The following is a 20198-nucleotide window of genomic DNA, read 5'->3' as shown; positions in this document are numbered from 1 at the left end:
CCCAAGTCTGTATTTACACACTGATTCGAAATTTCCTAAAGTTACAACTTGGACAATTCATAAACATGAGCAAGTCTGTAGATGTTGGAAATCCATAACAACACACACAAAATACTAGAGGAACTCAGCAGGTCAGGGAGCATCTATGAAAATGAATACACTGTTGACATTTCCAGCCAAGACCTTCTTCAGGACTTAAAAGGAAGGGGGAGATGCTAGAATAAAAACGTGGGAAGAGGGGAAGGAGGCTATCTGGAATGTGATGGGGAAGCCATGTGGGTGGGAAGGTAAAGGTTGGAGAAGGAGGAATTTGATAGGAGAGGAGAGTGGACCATAGGAGAAATGGAAGGAGGAGGAGATCCAGGGGAAGGTGATAGGCAGATGAGAAAAGGTAAGAGGCCAGAGTAGGAATAGTTGAAGAGGGGAGGAGGAGGTAATTTTTTCCCCCAGAAGGAGAAATCAATATTCATGCAATCGCATTGGAGACTACCCAGATGGAATTTAAGATGTTGTTCCTCCACCCTGAGGATGGCCTCATCCTAGCCCAAGAGGAGGACATGGACCTACATGTTAGAATGGGAATGGGAACCGGAATTAAAATGTTTGACCACCAGGAAGTTCAGTTTTTGGTGGATGGAGCAGTAGTACTTGACAATTGTTTGCTAGAGACCTGATTGGTAAATAACCCTGTGAGCTTAGCAATGACTAACGGCAATAAGCCAATTGCTAATAAAATAAAAACACATTGCTAATGTCTGTTGGCTGAAATTTTCTGAGACGTTTATTGGGCCAGAAGATCAGTTGGTAAATAAATTGACAAAGAGCCACTTCTCAAATTATACAAATCCTCTGTTACAAAAATACTTTACTCACAACTGTAAAGCATAGGATAAATACACAGATGGTGGGAATATAAAAAATAAACAAGAAAATCTGGGTTAGATAAAGAATTATTATTTCACGTCTTTGACTCTGCATCAGATCTAATACATGCTATATCTATAACAATTTTTAAGCAAGCAGACAAAGAAAATGTAAAATGGAGGTGTTGGAAAAGAGGAGAGAGAGAGAGAGAGATACCGCTTCTACCTCTTCCAATGATTCTGAGTGAGGCACAGAGAGATCTGTATTTACTGACAATTACCTTTATTGTTCAAACTAACAAGTGTGGTGAACTACATATACCTGTCTGGACTGCTCCTGTGGCTCCTCCCACAGACCCCTGCTGACTGCTCCTGTGGCTCCTCCCACAGACCCCTGTATAAAGGCGATTGAGGCCTGAGCCCGGCCTCATTCTCCAGGATGTAGTGTTGTTCATTCTTCCAGTCAATAAAAGCCGATATCTCGCTTCTTACGTCTCAGAGTGAGTTATTGATGGTGCATCAACAAGTACGTGAATTCATACACTAAATACCTTGTGCACACACCTGCTAAGTATCCCTGACTCTCTTGGATAGTCAAAGAATAGCAAAGGTATTACCTGGGTGGAGGAATTTATGCTGGCCAGGCGTTCCTTGTTCCTCGTGGTCCCGACTCACTCTCCACGTGCTTCACGCAGGGTTCTTCTCGCTTGCATCTGCAATTGTTATTCTTCGAAGTTACCGCCACCAGCACCCACAAAGCATCCACTTTTATATCCATTTCTTATCAATTCAAATGTCGTATTCCCGTGTCATTGGCCGCAGGTCATGTGTCTGGCCTTTAACACCTGGTCATTGGCTCTGGTCCAAGCCAGCATCCATCTATTGTCCTCTTCCCATCAAGGGACAGTTGCTGACTCATGGCTCTTTGTTCTCAGCCAGCAATGAACTCGAATCACCTCAGGCATTCACAACCCTGTATGTTATAGCCAACCAAAGAACACCTCACAAATAACTCCTTATTTGGAAATGACCTCCAGCCCAGTAGATTACCTGAAGAGTCTTTGTGTCTTCTTTAAAACACTAATCAAGCCCAGCATGTCAAGCTCACAAAATGAGAATAGAGTGTCTTCACAAAATGGCAGCCTCCATCCCCCCAAGCACATGGCAAGAACAAAGACTGCTTCCACTGTCCTTGATTCATCTGAATTCACTGATTTGAAGATTGTCATCCTTCCTGGCCAACAGAGGAAAGAACAAGAGAAGCAAAAGGATGAAAGGCAGGAAAGATAAAATAACAATGGCACAGTCTAAAAGGACAAGCAAGCATTTCAATATTGCATCTATAGGAGGTGTAAATACAAACGGTGAATAGGAGTTGTAGTTATGATTTGCAAACCTTAAATATGATATTGATTCTCAAAGGCTGGAAATGAAGATATTGATTCTTAAAGGCTGGAAACGATCAGGTTGGTAGATATGGTCGTTCCCCTTTTCTATTTACTTTATTGGAAGAATTGGGGAAGCTGAGGTCAATGAGTTTAGGAGTGGGATTAAGGATTCAACTGAGAATTAAAGAGCAAGAAATTGATAGCTCGGGATAATGCTTGCAAACTGAAATGAGTTGTTCAGCAAAGTATCACCCAATCACTCCCACAAATGTAGAGAAGAACACACTGAGAGCAATGAATAGATCATAACTGAAATAGCTACATTACTGTGTGAAAGTATTAGGCACATATATATAGACGGGGTGCTGAGACTTTTGCACAGTACTGTAGTAACTTTATGAATTGTACTGTACTGCTTCCGCAAAAAAAACAGATTTCATGACATATGTGAATGATGATAAACCTGATTCTGATATGGGTCTCCATTCTGGACTGAGAGTGGGGAGAGCCCAGGGAGAGGGGAATCATGGCTGGGAAAAGGAGAAAGAGCGGGAATCACTGGAGATTCATTCTGTAATGATCAAAAACCAATTGTTTAGAATCAAAGGTCCTCGCCTGATATCTCAGGGCTGGGTGCTTCCATTTACAATTCTTTTTACTTCCTACTTTTCCCTCTGTGAGAACTCTTTAATCTGCTGGCTGTTTAAACTCTTGTTGACATGGCGATACTGGATGCCTTAAGCCACCTGTAGAAGCAGCAAATCATTTTGACACAGTGGAAGTCACACAACAGAGTCGGTTTATCTTTTTGAATAAGATCAGTGCTGAGCTCCATTGTACTACTGTTGACAGTAAAATCTGAGCCATTTCTGCTGCACATGATGGATATTGGAAATTCTACAAAGCATCATTGAAAGGGAAACATTATAGCCGGGACCTCCTAGGAATTTGCAGTATTCCAACTGTATATCTTGATTGTGAACCCAGTTTCACATCACAGAAGAGCTTTTTAATTTTTGCTAAAGTTTCTGAAGCTTCTTTAACTTTAAATGTTCCTGGTTGTCTGTGTGTTATATATATATATATATATATATATATATATACACACACACATACATACCACATACATAGAGAGAGGGGTGGAGAGTTGGAGGGGGAGAGGGAGAGAGGGTGAGAATGTGGAGCAGAGTGAAAGAGTGAGTTTGTAAATTTGACGGGCGTGTTGAGAATGGCGAGGGTGGAGCACTGCAGGAGGGATGTGGGACAGGTGGCAAAGCAGGAGTGCCAGGAGTTGATAGATAGATAGATAGATACTTTATTCATCCCCATGGGGAAATTCAACTTTTTTCCAATGTCCCATACACTTGTTGTAGCAAAACTAATTACATACAATACTTAACTCAGTAAAAAATATGATATGCATCTAAATCACTATCTCAAAAAGCATTAATAATAGCTTTTAAAAAGTTCTTAAGTCCTGGCGGTAGAATTGTAAAGCCTAATGGCATTGGGGAGTATTGACCTCTTCATCCTGTCTGAGGAGCATTGCATCGATAGTAACCTGTCGCTGAAACTGCTTCTCTGTCTCTGGATGGTGCTATGTAGAGGATGTTCAGAGTTATCCATAATTGACCGTAGCCTACTCAGCGCCCTTCGCTCAGCTACTGATGTTAAACTCTCCAGTACTTTGCCCACGACAGAGCCCGCCTTCCTTACCAGCTTATTAAGACGTGAGGCGTCCCTCTTCTTAATGCTTCCTCCCCAACATGCCACCACAAAGAAGAGGGCGCTCTCCACAACTGACCTATAGAACATCTTCAGCATCTCACTACAGACATTGAATGACGCCAACCTTCTAAGGAAGTACAGTCGACTCTGTGCCTTCCTGCACAAGGCATCTGTGTTGGCAGTCCAGTCTAGCTTCTCGTCTAACTGTACTCCCAGATACTTGTAGGTCTTAACCTGCTCCACACATTCTCCATTAATGATCACTGGCTCCATATGAGGCCTAGATCTCCTAAAGTCCACCACCATCTCCTTGGTCTTGGTGATATTGAGACGCAGGTAGTTTGAGTTGCACCATATCACAAAGTCCTGTATCAGTTTCCTATACTCCTCCTCCTGTCCATTCCTGACACACCCCACTATGGCCGTGTCATCAGCGAACTTCTGCACATGGCAGGACTCCGAGTTATATTGGAAGTCTGATGTGTACAGGGTGAACAGGACCGGAGAGAGTACGGTTCCCTGCGGCGCTCCTGTGCTGCTGACCACCGTGTCAGACCTACAGTCTCCCAACCGCACATACTGAGGTCTATCTGTCAAGTAGTCCACTATCCAATCCACCATGTGAGAGTCTACTCCCATCTCCGTTAGTTTGTGCCTTAAGATCTTGGGCTGGATGGTGTTAAAGGCACTAGAGAAGTCAAGGAATGTAATCCTCACAGCACAACTGACCCCATCTAGGTGAGAGAGTGATTTGTGCAGCAAATACGTGATAGCATCCTCCACTCCCACCTTCTCCTTATACGCAAACTGAAGAGGATCCTGGGCGTGCCTGGTTTGTGGCCTCAGATTCTGTATTATCAGCCGCTCCATGGTCTTCATCATGTGCGACGTCAAGGCAACAGGTCTGAAGTCATTCAACTCCTTTGGTTGTGGTTTCTTCGGTACCGGGACAATACAGGATGTTTTCCACTGTCTGGGTACTCTTCTCTGCTCCAGGCTCATGTTGAAGATGCGCTGTAGTGGTTCTCCCAGCTCAGTCGCACAGGCCCTCAGTAATCGTGGGGAAACTCCATCCGGTCCAGCCGCCTTGCTGTTACAGATCTTCCTCAGTTGACCTTCCACCTGTGCAGCCGTAATCCTGGGCGTGGGCAAGGTCTCCTGTGAGTGGCTATTTTCCTGTGAGGGAAGTAAGCCTGGTGTGGATTTCTGTGGTGAGGATGAGATTGAGCTGTCGAACCTGTTGAAGAAGTTGTTCAGCTGGTTCGCTTTCTCCACATCTCCACTTATATTCGCCCCCCGCTTTGCACCGCATCCGGTGATGATCTTCATCCCATCTCACACCTCCTTCATGCTTTTTTTCTGCAGCTTTTGTTCTAGCTTCCTCCTATACTGCTCCTTTGCCCCCCTTATCTGTACTCTGAGTTCCTTCTGAACTCTTTTAATCTCCAACCGATCACCATCTTTAAAGGCCCTCTTCTTCTGGTTTGGGGGTGGGTGCCATTCTCTATGTCCTCCCCATGAGCTGCTTGGGTTTTTCCCGAGTGCTGCAGTTTCTATCTGCAGTCCAAAAATGCACCAAGTAGTTTAATTGGTCATTGTAAATGTTCCTGTGATTAGGTTAGGGTTAATTGGCATTGTAGGGTGGCGTGGCTCGAAGGGCCAGAAGGGCCCTTGTATCATGAAATAAATAAATGAACTCAACACCAACGGGCAAAGCAGTTCAGGTAATGTGTGAATAGTAACTGAGGCTCAAAGTTCAAGGTACATATACTATCAAAGTATGCATTACATAACTTTGAGATTTATCTCCTTACAGTTAGCCACAAAACAAAGAAACCCAGAAAGAACCCATTAAAAAAATTAACATCAAATATATTGCACAGAGTGAGAACAAAACAAACAGTGTAAATGATAAAAGTAAGCAAATAGCTTCGGGACTGGAATTTTACAAAAGACACAAAGCCAGAAATCACTGCAGCTGGCGCAGACAACAGCCACCATTCATCACAAAGCCGGGTGAGCGTTGCGAGAACGCAGACCCGAAACCAAGGCATCACTGCACTTCAGCGTAGAGCTGAGTAAACATCGTGGGAACGTCACAGATCTCAGTGAGGATGGCCTTGAAGAAGCCGAGTCTGGTTTAGTCATTTGTCAAGTTTGAAAAGTCAGCTTGCATGGGAGAAGGGTCTGTATGTACAGGTGATCACTCAGCCCACCTTGTGTTCTTCCTCCAGTTTCTCTAAATTGTCCATGGTCAAGATCATAGGTCAGGAGGAGGCTTCTCTGTCTTTGTGTGAGGTGGTGCATGGATGGTAGGGTGGGAAAGGGGCTTGTTTTGTTGTGCTGTTGCTTGTGTTATTCTGCTGAACACGTTGGGCCTGTTATTTTGGTGACAGAATGTGTGGCAACAGCTATGGGCTGCCCCAGGCACATCCTCAGGTTGTGTTGGTTGTTAATGCAAGCAACATGGTATTTTTCAATGTACATGTGATTAATAAGTACACGTAAATGAATCTGAGTGAATCCAGTTTTAATGAACTTACAGAATTTGAAATTTTAAAAATGCTTTACTTGAGTAATCCTCTTATTGCTTGGTCAACAATTGTTTTAGTTTTCTGCAGAATTATTTTAAAAACATTTAGTTAGACTAGGTTGCGATTTGCTCTAAATGCCTGATGAAAATTCAATGAATACCTTTCCTGTGGCAATCATGTATTTTTATTTCTTTTTATGATCACAAGACCCTGCTGAACATAAAGAACTTAAAGTACTGCAGGTCCACCCATCGGCAAGTTACTTGTTGGTGGAGAAACTGAAGGAGCTTGACTTGGTGCAGGTCATGCTCCTCCCTGCATCGGAGAGGTGCGGGTGTGTGAAGGCGGTGTGTAAATTAAGAGTGAGCGATTGTCTTAGTGCCTTTTCTTGTGATTGCAAGACCCTATTGGATATTCCTAATGTGGAAAGCTGCAAGTCTGATTCACTGATTTAACGGTGGACGGTGGTGGAGCTGCGTGGCCTCAGTCATAAGGTCTCAAGCCATGTTGCTGCCTGTTTGCACCCACCCAGGAGAAAGGAATCAGTCTAGGTGCTCCACCAGAGTGCCAGGATTAGTGTTGTGCAGCATCCAAGCTGGAGATGGTGCTGCCCCCTAATGATCACACAGCAGAAGACAAGTTGTATTGTGTTCAACTGCAGACTGCCACAACATTCAAAGACTTGGGGTCTTGGACTATTTATTTTTGTGTGGCTGTGTTTTGCAGACACCATATATATCCTATATGTGCCTTGTGCTGTGTGTAACTGTTGGTGCTGTGTTTTGCACCTTAGCCCCAGAGTAACACTGTTTCATTCATAGGTATTCTTGTACTGTTAAATGACAATTAATCTTGAACTTGAACTTGAACATTTCCTCTTATCCAGTTTTGAAGACTGCAGCCATATACCTCAGAAACAATAAATCCTGACACGTAATAAAAATGTACCCTTAGCATGGAAAATAGTAAAATATTTACTGGTTGCTCTATCATAGTGCGAATATACAATGGCATATGTTCAAAGCATGAGATTTAGGGAACTTGTGTCAATGTCACACAGTCAAAGAATTAGTGTGTTTCCTCAGAAGTATTTTCATGTTCTCCCTATAAGTGGGTAGATTTCCCATGCATGCTGCAGTATCAACCCTCATCCCAAAAACATGATGGTACATTAATTGAATACTGTAAAGTATGTCTAGTGTGAGCTACTGGTAGGAGTGACGTGGAGAAAGCACAGAGTGTTGGTGAGCATGTGAGGTGGGATAGAAGACTGGGATACAAGTTGGGGAATGTAATTGATGGGATTGGTGAGAGCAGGTGTGGATTTGAGGGGTAAAATTACCTCTTTCAAAGTCATAAGAAAACGTGAATTTGAAGAAAATACACTTCTGTGCAAAGGTCTCAGGCATCCCAGATTTCTTATATAAATTTTAGTTCAGATGTTTATTTTTTGAATTCTGCATTAGTGTGTCAGTAGAAAAGAGCAAATTTTAGATTCCCAAACATTCATTTTCCAAAAAAAAATGAACTGTTACAGGGAACATTTTTCGTATTTCATTAAAGTAACATATTTAGTAATATGCCATTTTTCAAATAAAAACTTGATTACTTCGTGAGTTTAAAATCATCAGATATATGTGCACCAAACAATAGCATTTCTTTGGAAAATCAATCATATTCTACTCCCTGTGTGGTTTCCGAAGTCAGCAATTTTTTTGCTGGGTTCTGCACATGCTTGACACACCAATGTATGAAGGACCTCAGCCATATGTACTAATTTCCAGTCCACAGAACAGTACCAGACAAGAACAGGCTCTTCTGCCAAAGGTACCAGTAATATGCAACATATGTACATCTGGATGCTATTTTCCTATAATACATTTGTGCATGAATGGCCAACTGGACCAGCATTGTGAGGCTGAGACATCTACAACCTGATTAGAGATCCATCCACCATTTGTATGCCACATCCCCTGCAACAGAGTCAACTGAAAGTGAATTAAGAAATGTACTAGATGATGGGTTTTTAAGGTTGTTATAGCTAGAGGTGGTACTCTGACAACCAAGTCTAGCTCCTGGCCTTCACATCTGGCAAAGCTACTAAGCCTGGTGGAACTATTTCCATTAACAGGAGAAGGGACAAAGGTGGGTTAATGGCACTTTAAAACCAGCCATTTTAGGCAGAGGGGACACATCAGCCATGGTTGGCAACTCATCTAGGAGAAGGAAAACTCTGAACTCAAACCTCTGCCGACTTGCAGCTAATCCCACCCATAGGGAAGGCTTTGGAAGTAACCCCAAGAAAAATCCAGAGCTGGAGTCTCTGAGGTAGTCCTACATTGAGTTCAAATCTGACTGGGAGCTCCTATGATGCTACTGGTGCCAAACTGTATCAGTCTCTGCCATTCCTTTGGATTCATCAGCTGCATGGAGAGGGGGAGCTTGCTACATGGGCAGCACCTTGCTCTCGATATCATACTGGCATGGCTTGTGTATCACATGGACAGCTAGGACGCAACATCCATGATCGACCCTGACCAACGGAGGGCCTCAAGGAATGGATGATGGCACAGCAGTGTTCAAGGTGGCATTAGAAAACTCAAACATATCACGGGTAACATAGTGTTAAATGAAAATGCCACACCCAAGTTTTACTAAACCCGTCTGGTTCATCACACCATTTCTGATAAAGTAGCCAGTGAGCTAGTTCACTTGGAGGCTGAAGGAATTCCTTCCAAGGTTGAGTGGAGCCCATGGGCAATATCAGTAGTCTAAATAACCAAGAAGGATGGGTCTGTCAGAATATGTGGTTATTTTAAGGTCACCATCAACGCAGTACTGAAAATAGATCAATATTCTCTGACCAGAATAGAGGATAACTTTGGAAATCCTTAAGGGAAACACTTTAACAGAATGGATTTAGCTGAAGGCTACCTACAGATGGAGATGGAAGATTAGTCCAAAGTTTTTCTTGCCATAAATACTCAAAAAAGGCTTTATCACTATAATAGGCTTATTTTTGGAATAGCATCTGTGCCTGCTCTCTGGCAGAAAGCGATGGACCAGGTGCTGCAAGTCTCCCCAAGCCCTTAGTGTTACCTGGATGACATCATTGTTACCGGTGAGGATGACAAGGAACATCTCCAAAATCTCAAGACAGTTAAAAGGATTAGAAGATTATCACTCAAAGCACGATGCAACAGGTGTGAATTCTTTAAACCAAGCATCACTTACTGTGGTCCCATCATTGACGCAGAAGACATACATAAGTGTGCTGAGAAAATTCAAGCAGTGATGGATGCCCTAAGGCCAAAGGACATGTCACAGTTGTAGTCCTTTTTAGGATTTATCAATTACTATAAAAGTTTTCTGTCTAACCCGGCTATTGTGTTCCACCCCTTGAACTCATTACTACAGATCCGGAAAAAGTTTTCAATTCGCAGAGGGTGTTTCAATAACAGCAGCAGCACAAATGTAGAGATGGGCTCTGTTTCTTGGAGGACACAATTACAAGATCGAATTCAAGAAGGCAACTAATCATGGAAATTCTGATGGCTTGCCCCATTTACCCTTTGAAAAGAAAATACCTGAAGCGTTTACAAAAGAGGGCACTCCTCTTGATGTGTTCTCCCTATTATGGCAGAGATAATCTAAGGGGAAACAGAAAAGATCCCATTTTGTCTCAGGTTGACACGGCAAACCAAAATATCTGTAAAGCAGAAATTCCAGAACTCCCATTTTTACCAGCACTGGGACGAACTTGCTCTTGACAGGGATTTCCTTATGTGGGGATTAAGAGTTGTTGTACCATCCAAACTGAGAGCTAAAGAGTTGGAGGAGTTGGTGATGAAAATGAAAGCATTGGCTCGATGCTTTGTTTGGTGACCTGGGATAGATCAGCAGCAGATCGAGTACCTTGCCATGCACCCTTTGGGATGCCAGCACCTCCAGAAGAAAGGTGTCGAGAATTGTCAGAACTACTTCCTGCACTCCCAAATCAACTCCTACAACCAACAAGGAGGAGGCCCCAGATCCTGAGATTGTTTCACAGCCACAAGTCTCACCTGCCAAGTAAAGTGATGCCCCATTGTCAGGAAAGACATTATCCCACAAGAGTAGGAAATCGCCACAATCTTCCCAAGTCTTCAGGCCTGAATAGGACAATTTAAAATTTACTAACCTGTGGATGCCTATACAGTAGTTATATTATTTAATATACAGTGTATATATACAAGACCAGAGAGCAATGTTACATATTTGAATTGAAATGCATGCTATAATTGAGTTATAGCTATGCAGGGAGGAATGTATTTGATATTTCAATAAATTTGAGTAATATTGCAAATATATGGTTCGATTAAGCATTCTTTGTTTACATAATCCATTACAGGTTGTATGTAAAAAGTATGTGGTTATATTTTTAAAATGGCATACGTCATTATGCCGTCATGTCATATGTGAGCACTTCACTAAAGAACAGGAAAGAAAAAAGAAGTGGACCCATTTCCCATCTCCCACATTTTTCTTTAAATTAGTTTCTCGAGTTACAAAAATAACATATCCCACCTTAAGTACCTCAGGCATCTCCTTAAACTCCTTATTTGCCACGTTCCTGCAGAAATCCTGATGTATCTTTTTAAGCTGCCCCTACAGTGATGCACCATCTGCTCACTACACCACATTACAATATCTAACTAGATTATGTGCTCATTATATGGAATAGACTTAAACCCACATCCTTGGACAAATAAAAGTACATCCATTGAACTAAATCTGAGAAATGTATTTTGATTTGGATAGAAAATATTAACTTAGCAACTGGCTGTAACTCACTGGTTATATATCCAGAAAGAAGCCCAGAAATAGGCTGTTTAACTCTTCTTTAGAAAATGTAAGACATGCATATAAGAAGGATAACAAATTTGAAGAAAGCAGATTGCAAATGTGGATAATATATTTGAAGAAAGCAGATTGCAAACGTGAAAGATGGCTAAAGGCAACCACTTTGGGTGTCGCTGCTGTTCCAAGAATCAATATTATCTTTTGAGAATAATACCATTGACTGTTGGGCAGGTTGAATAAAGTTCCAACCATTATCCCAGCCATGTAGTTAATGAATTTATAAGCATTAAATCTCACTAAAATGTTTTAAAGTGCACTTTTGTGCACCAAGGGACTATTCTCCTTAAAGAAGATGTATTTTCATCTTAATATACTTAACGGATTATACACCGGTTGTAGGCTTAGTTTTGAAGAATAATTAAATTGCATTGTTGGCAACACCTGATGCAACAAAGAACTGCTATATATTTAAGAGCAACAAACGGAATTTTATTTTCAGATGAAAAGAAGAATTCTGTGAAGCCTCTTGTTAAGTAACCTGTTACTCACAGCTTACATTTTTTTTTACTTTATTGTCAACCAATAGCTAACAATTTGTGGTGTATATTTTCTTCATAGCTAATTTCTATGCCTTTACTCTTTTTATAGAAATATTTCTGCTACTTTCTGAAGCCTTTTCTTCTGATCTGCAATGGAAGTTTTCAAAATAATTTTCCTGTATTTTCTAATCGCCCTGGTTTTTGCTGCTCCTGGTTGTCAGTCACAGCACTGGTCGCATGGCTGGCTGCCAGGTGGCAAAAGGAATGCACTAAATATGGATGCTTATGTCGAGGTAAGGCCCAATCTTTACTTAATTGATATTGATTAGAATACTGACAAGCACAAAATTCATCAGAATTTTCCTCTGTCAGAAGTACTAAAATGTTGCTTAGTAACTTCTATACTAAGCATTTCCCAAGCACTAAGCTGTTGCTGCCTTGCACAAGTTCTCATTGTCTGCAACCTTAGGAAGTGACAGAAAACTAGAAATTGCTAGAAGTACTCAGCAAGTCAGGCAGCATCTGTGGAGAGTGAAAAAGAGTTAATGCTTCAGGTTCAGGGATGCTTAAAGTATCCCTTCAACAGATGTTGTTTGTCTTTCTCAGAAAGTGTTTGCATTCTACTAAATGGACCAAAGGAGGTAACTTCAACCAAGCTTATGCCAGTTCCTGTTTAACATCCTCATGTGCTATAGTCAAAATGATACAACAAAGAACACAATTAGAACCGATCATGTACATTGTATTGTAAAGTGGTAATAGTATAGGAAACTTAGTCACAACCTTAAAGATTGTGCAAGAAGGTTCAAGAAGCAAATAGTTGAAGGAAATGAGCTGTTCTTAAATCTTGTGGTCTGGGGCTTCAAGTTTCTGTACCTCTTGCACAGTGCTAGCTGTGAGGAGCTCACTTGGATCGTGAGATCTTTGAAGATAGATGTTATCTTCTTGAGGCACCACTTCATGCAGACTACCGAAGATCTGAAGGGTTGTGCTGGAGATGTATTGGGCTGAGTCCACTCCCACCTGCAGCTGCTTACTTCCTGCATATTTGAATTGCCATACCAAACATTGATGCTACCAGTTAGAAAGACAGTAAGCTACTAGACAGTAAAAATCAAAGGCAGATAAAATTTCCCTAACTAATTCTGCCCGGTCTACATCGGGACCATGAACACTAAATAGAAGAGAGCTAGAATTCTGCAAAGGTACAACCTCCCTCTTGTGAAACTTCACAATCAAATTCCAAGAGAATAGCAGAATCTGGAATGGCTTATCTGGAAGTTCAGTGGCATGTCAAGCATTCATTGGAATTTCCACATCAACATCTTTACCTCTATCTTTTTTAATTTACTTATTATAAGTCAGGAACTGCAGCCAGTGACTTCTAGGCTTGTCTTGTTAACAAGACATTAAGACTATAAACATAAGAATTAGGCAATTTGGCCAGTCTAGTCTGTTCCACCATTCCATCACAGCTGATTTATTATCCCTCTCAGCCACATTCTCCTGCTTTCTCCCCATAACCTTTGATCCCCTGAATAACTAACAACCTATCAACTACCAGATTAAATATACTCAATGACTTCACCTCCATAGCAGTCTGTGACAATGAATTCCACAAATTCAGTGCCTACTGGCTAAAGGAATTCTTCGTCATCTCTATTCTAAAGGGTTGTCCTATTATTCTGAGGCTGTGTTCTCTAGTCCGAGACTCATCCACTGTACAAAACATACTGTCCACAGCCACTCTATTGAGGCCTTTCAACGTTCGATAGGTTTCAATGAGACTACCCCTCATTCTTCAGAAGTCCAGTGAGTACAGGCCCAGAGCCATCAAACACTCCTCATATGTTAAACCTTTCATTTCCTGAATATAATTTACACTATAATTATAAATTATATAATAACTGTTGTATTCCATTTCCAAAATGAGTGCACAATTAAAAACCTGACTAACAATCACCATGGCTTAATAACCAAGCTGGAATAATTTTAAGTCTGTCAGCTAGATGAAGATATTGAAAAATGGGAGAGCAATTTCCAATTTTAGCTGGAAATCTCAATTAGAACTAATCAATGTGGTTATATTGTGCATAATTAAACAGATGACCAGAGATTAAATTACTTTTGGCTTGCTTCTAGCATGCAGCATTTGTAATGTGTAAGTTGCATTAAACACAATGCCTGGAAATCTATGCCATTAAAAACAAAAAGATGCATAAATATATATTTAGAAAAAAAACATTTTAAACAGAGACTTTTTAATAGCCAGCTTTGGTAAATCTGACAGATCAGTATTTTGGAATGGCAAGGCTTTGGGAGTAGTGAGGAATGGCAGATATGCCTGTTGTGCTAGTTGTGTGCTGAGAATAAAGGAGCTCTTAATATCCATATTGCATAATCACTACCAGCACTGTGTAGCCGACAAATTATAAACAGTGAAAAAAACATCAATCAATCAATGTTAGTTAGAGAAAAAGCACTGTTTTGGGTGAAGTTTCCTTTGTCATTGAGCAAAAAAATCATATCAGCACTGAGGAGAGAGAGGAATACTTTGACATATTTGGTGTAGACCTCAGACTTTGGTGACAGACATGGATAAACAACTACTAAGTAAGTAACCAGGATTCAAAAGAGACAAAAATCTCCCTTGGTAATGAAACAGTATTAATTTTTTCAACAGTGACTTAAATCCTTTGTGCAAAAGGGAAGGAAAATATTTTGAAACATCAAGTAAATGAGGAAGGGAAGGGAAACTTTGGAGAAGGAAGCTGAAGAATAAATAACTCCTGTCATTTTAAATGAACACCATTAATCCACCAAAGATGGAAGAACAAAATATGATTTATTAATACAACTAGAAACAAGAGATTTTGAGGAGGATAGAAGGTTACTTGTGTCATAAGTAGTTTAAATTTGATGAATACATAAAAGACATATATGTACTTTGATAATAAAATGTACTTTGAACTTTGAACTTTCAATCATGCTTCTTAGCATTTGTATGATTTTTATCTGTCAATGCAACTGAACAAGTTCTTCAGTGATAATTGAATGAGTTGCCTAAAACCATGATCAAACTATTTATTATGCTCTTTTAATCTTAATCACTTGCTGTCTAGTATGTACAATATGCCATTGATGTAGATTGAAAATAATATAATGCATTGCAATTTAACATTAAACGTATCTGACATTAAGTCCCATGATTAGTCCCTGTTATTCCTTATCAAATTCTTATTCAGTCCAATATTGTGTCCTGATTTCTCTGCATTCTTGTTTTTTTTCTAAAGGGAGCTATATTCAACAGTCTTTGAAAATAGATGTCACAATCACAATGCCTGTTAATTCCAATGTAGGCAGCATGCCAGCTTCAGGCTGCTTCCTCGTTTGTCTGCTGTGTTCAGGCAGATACTCGTTCACTTTTCGTCAGCTGACTGCCTGAGAGGGTTGTGAGTGGGTAGCATCATTTAAAGCTAATCTGCATTAGTCAGGCCAGCTGTATCACTTTGTGATTGGTAACAGGACTCATTCTGGTTCAGGACACACTGAAGAAAGAGATAACACAAAGATGTGAGTCGAATCCAAAGTTTTCAAACAATGCACAGGTAGACGATGGAGGGGGTAAAAAATGTGAAATGGTCTGAGTACACTGGGCCAGCAAATCCCCCAGACAAACATGAAAAAAATATAGCTTTGGTGATTATTGTGGGGCTTTAGACCCAATGACTTAGATGCTCTGCTGCAAATCAGATTCAGATCCCACACCAGTGTCCAAGACCAGACAGTGAATCACAAAGTGCTATCACCAGCTTCAGCTTAGCTCAACTACATTCACATCACACACAACCAATGATCTTTACAAATCACAATCTTGCCAATGGTCCTGTAGTTTGAATAGTCCTGTAGAATGCTGACTGATGTACCCACATCTGGGAAGGAACTGGTTTGTGCAAAAGCAGAAACCTTGGTACCTTGCACATCACTCATTATATACTGTAACAAGATTGAAGAAAACTAGAAGCTCTCAAATGCCTTTAGGCTTGTAACAATAGCAGTCAAAACAAGCAACCACAAACCCTTTAGATGCACTAGCAGAGGACTCTTCTTGCTGACAAATGTGTTTATCTGTTCTAGAGGGCATGAGCTGATATGTTGAGAACTAGATCTGCAATACTGCAATCTACATGGTGACTCTAAATTCTAGCTGCTGACTTCTTGTTCATCCCACACAACAGTGGTTAAGTCCTCTAATTTATGCCCAGAGGTGGTGTTGAAGGACCAGGTGAGATTGGCGATGTATGCACTCCCAGAAACTTGGTGCTCCTAACTCTCTCCACGGAGGAGTCACTTAGGTGCAGTGAGGACTGGTCATCTTGACTACCTCAGCCATGACATTGAAGGCTAACATCACCCACATAATGCAAATATGACCTCTCAGTGGCATATGAAATTGCATTTGCTCTAGTTCAGAAATTTTATACACAGTCATTAGCCATATAAATTTCTGAATGAATAGGCATTTTATTCTTGAGTGTGAATCTTCACATCATTACAGATAAATAGGATATGGATTAAAGCCATTAGCCTGACTTATAATTAGTTTCAGAACAAATTCTTACAGGATTTCTGAATAGAATTTTTGCACTGATATTCTTTTGTGTTATAAATTTCCACTTCATATGGTATTTCTTCTTGTAGGAGAATAGTATGAATTACTGTTCACATTGTATATGCACATGCTCATACATAAAGGGGTGCACACACAAGGTCTGTTATTACACTGAAGTAATATTGCCCTATATGGTATTCACAAGGTGAGGCGGTAAAACTCCGTGAGCCTTAGTAGTGTTGTTCTTAGGAGAGTTGTACTCCCTTATGCCTTCAGTCAGGTGTTCTCCGAAAACCAAGCAGGGAAAGTTAGGACAGGCATCCATTGGATGGGCAGAATTAAGGTCACCCCTATGTACACATAGATTTTGTGCAGCTTATTGAAACAGCTGATGATGTAACTAAACCAGTTATACTTCTACAGTTTCAAGATAATAGATTAGGTTTTATTTCACAAAAGACTTCTGTAGGCAGAAACAATGCTATTAGCACAGAAACAAAAGAGATTTTGCAGGTGCTGGAAATCCAGAGCAACACACCCAAAATACTGAAGGATCTCAGCAGATCAAACAGCATCTATGGAAATTAATAAACAATCAACGTTTTGGGCTGAGATACTTCATCAGGATTGGAAAGGAAGAGGGAAGACACCAGAATAAAAAGGTCGGAGGGCAGGGAAGGAGGGCAAGCTAGAAAGTGATAGGTGAAGACAGATGTGTGAGAAAGGAAAAGGGATGGAGAAGAAAAAAAGAGGAGAGTGGACCATAGGAAAAAGGGAAGAAGGAGGGGCACAGGGAGAGGTGAGAGGTAGGTGATGAGAAGAGGTAAGAGGACAGAGTGGGGAATAGAAGAAGGAAGCGGGAGGGGGAAAGCTCAAATAGTCAAAGATGAAATCAATGTTCCTGCCATCAGGTTGCAGGGTATCTAGACAAAATTGAGGAGGATGGAGTGGAGGTACTCAAAAAGAAAAATTTACCCAGTGGCCTAACATTTTAATTCCTATACCCATTTTCTTTCCCATAGCCTCCTCTTCTGCAACAATGGAAAAGTGGAGGAGCAACACCTCATATTCCAGCTATGTAGCCTCCAACCTGATGGCATGAACATCAATTTCTCTTTCCAGAAATTATTTTTTGCCCTCCCTCTTCCGCTGCCTGATCTGCTGAGTTCCTCCATTATGTGTATCATGGAATGTTTTCCATTGTTGTGCATTTCTTATGTACCATATTATTTGTATGTATTAATTTAAATAAGGAAAAACTATGTCCGGTTAAAATGGACTGAAAGTATTTATGCGAATAGGGTAGCTGGTTTTGTGCAGATTGCTGCTCTTTGATCAAGTTTACACTTTTTTTGATTGTCTGGTATTTTTTCCTAGATAGGTGATAATCAATAGATATTTTGAGTAAATCACCATACCTAATTACATAGATTATTTGAATCAATTAAATCATGCATGAATAATGTCATGAATGTTGTAGGTATGTGTCTTATGATGCATGATATATGTGAAACCTTAATTAAATACAGGGATGGGGGATGGGTCACAATTTGTTAATGATGCACAGGCATATGTGAGGAAGTGTATGCGGATAAACGTTTCAAAATCAGTCAAAATAGAGCTGGTCGAAATTTCTTATGAAAAAGGAAAGAAAACTGCATTGTTAGAGCATCTTTTCATGCTGCAGAAAAATCTCAAACTCTTGACATATTATTAGTTACTTGACACAACTGAATGATTTAACTTAGTAACTGTTATATAAATCAACATGGCAGCTACTGAATTTTGTACATATTATGGTAACATAAAGAGCAGTAAAACTAATTATCTGCTTATCACTCTTAAATATTTTAAACACTTGTTTTGAAATGTGATTAATAGTCCCTGAGTAAATTTTGGAGTACAGTACCTTTGAAGAAGGGAATGTGTTTGTTATTTATTTTCTAGTAATCTAACATAGTTACATACTGTATTTTTACATCTTGGTAACTTCTCTCCCTGTCCTCCACTACCATAAGCACAGATATCTTGCTAGGGTGCAGTTCCACAGAGCCTGATCAACCCCTGGTAACTTACCAGAACCTGCCATTTTCTACTGGAGGATTTTAAATGACTCAATCTCTGAAAATGTTATTTTGTCAAATTTACTTTCTATTTCAGATGATCCATAATGACGATGTTTTAGGTGAAAATGAGATACCCAGATTTCAATATTTCTATGAGAAAGTGAACAATCCTCAAACTTTTATAGTAAGTATCACTGATTATAAAATGTTTATTTATTTTTGTTTCCATGGTAATTTTAAGGTAAGTGTAGAGTTATAAAGTGATACATCATTGAAACAAGCCCTTCAGCCCACCAGTTCTATGTGATTCAGCAAGCACTAACCCCTTTTATTTTCATTATACATTCATCAATTCTCCCCAGATTCTAAAACTCACTTTCACATAGTGCCCAATTAACCTAACAACCCATGTGTCCATGGGATATGGGAGGAAATCTAGGTGGTCAAAGGGAGAATGTGTAAACACCATATTGTACCAGAGGTCAGAGGATCTTTAGGTATTATATGTATATTTATATTTTACTAACAATATCAACTATGAAACCAATAGAAATGGAAACAAACAAAAAATGTTGTTCATTTGTTGCGATTCATATTTAATCACTTTCATCCAAGTATTAGTTAGATTGATGGTTATTAATTCTTTATTTTCTTTCTGTTAACAGCCAGATAACAATGACAGAAGTCTTCAGAGAAAAATGAAAGCTCCAATCAAACTTTCAGGAAAATATTGATTCAGATTATCACTTATTTAAAATAAATATCTTTTAAAGAACATTTTTAATGTTAAGATTTATTTACGATGTATGGTTACGCAGAAACAACAACTTATGATTCATATTAGTAACTAAGTCTGTATCCTTAATTAATAAATGCAGAAATAAATATTGTCTGAAGATTCACCCTTTCCTTTTTTAACATCTAATATTTACATTGTGGGACTGTGTATCCAGCATTTTTAATATAAATCACCATTCTATTTATTGGCCATTTGATATTCCACTACAGGACATTCTGGGTTATGTATGCTGATTTATGGATACCCCTACATACAAATGAGCTCCCATGATATTATTAAATTCAAAAATCTGATATACATACATATGTTCATTCCTACAAACAGCAGATCCAGTTCCTTCTCTCTCTCCACTTTTAATAATTGTTCTTTCTTATCAGTCTTATGAGTTTTTGATACCATTTATTACTATGTTGTGATAGTAAGGTCATCATAACAAGTTAGTATTGTGTATTTTTCCAACACATAGACAAAATCCACCTATGGACACCTATGGAAACAGAACTCATTGATAACATAGGAATGGCCTGAAAACCTTTCATAACATGCTTTACCCAATGGATAGCATGGAAATCAAGTGAAATTTAATACTTGATAAACTTCCAGCAATGCTATGATCATTGCATGATCAGGAAATAAAACCACTACACTCAGAACTAAACTAAAATGACCTCTCTATGACAACATTCACAGTTACACTATAATATTTTGGTAGGTGACCATTCAGACATTAATATCTGTAATTTTAATCTCTCAACGGTAATCAATGTAAGGGTATCGATCTATTTTCTTCTTCATAATATGCTAACTCCAGTGTGTTTTTCCTTATA

General features: G+C 39.7%; 1 protein-coding gene across 3 annotated transcripts; it reads left to right on the top strand.

The window, feature by feature from the left end:
• Positions 1–6063: 6063 nt before the first annotated feature.
• Positions 6064–19414, top strand: LOC140715098 (progonadoliberin-1-like). Of its 3 annotated transcripts, none has more exons than XM_073026829.1 (4): positions 6064–6178; positions 12004–12187; positions 18667–18756; positions 19238–19414. In XM_073026829.1, exons 2-4 carry the CDS (start codon positions 12047–12049, stop codon positions 19304–19306), a joined length of 300 nt encoding a protein of 99 aa, XP_072882930.1. In that variant the 5' UTR covers positions 6064–6178; positions 12004–12046; the 3' UTR covers positions 19307–19414. The 3 variants fall into 3 exon arrangements, with proteins under 3 accessions (XP_072882930.1, XP_072882931.1, XP_072882932.1); XM_073026830.1 differs by having other exon boundaries at positions 6075–6168; XM_073026831.1 differs by having other exon boundaries at positions 6087–6164.
• The last annotated feature ends 784 nt before the right edge of the window (positions 19415–20198 follow it).

The sequence above is a fragment of the Hemitrygon akajei genome, chromosome 23 (assembly GCF_048418815.1).
Source record: "Hemitrygon akajei chromosome 23, sHemAka1.3, whole genome shotgun sequence".
NCBI classification, from domain to species: Eukaryota; Metazoa; Chordata; class Chondrichthyes; order Myliobatiformes; family Dasyatidae; genus Hemitrygon; species Hemitrygon akajei.
The sequence above is the reverse complement of the archived record's forward strand: the minus strand, read 5'-3'. Positions and strand labels throughout refer to the sequence as shown.

What these genes read in the sequence shown, in the direction of transcription:
- LOC140715098 (XM_073026829.1), top strand. Translation starts at nt 12,047, where the DNA reads ATGGAAGTTTTCAAAATAATTTTCCTGTATTTTCTAATCGCCCTGGTT. An exon ending in ATATGGATGCTTATGTCGAG is followed by an intron (nt 12,188 to 18,666) that starts GTAAGGCCCAAT and finishes TTTCTATTTCAG; the next exon opens with ATGATCCATAATGACGATGT. An exon ending in ACAATCCTCAAACTTTTATA is followed by an intron (nt 18,757 to 19,237) that starts GTAAGTATCACT and finishes TTCTGTTAACAG; the next exon opens with CCAGATAACAATGACAGAAG.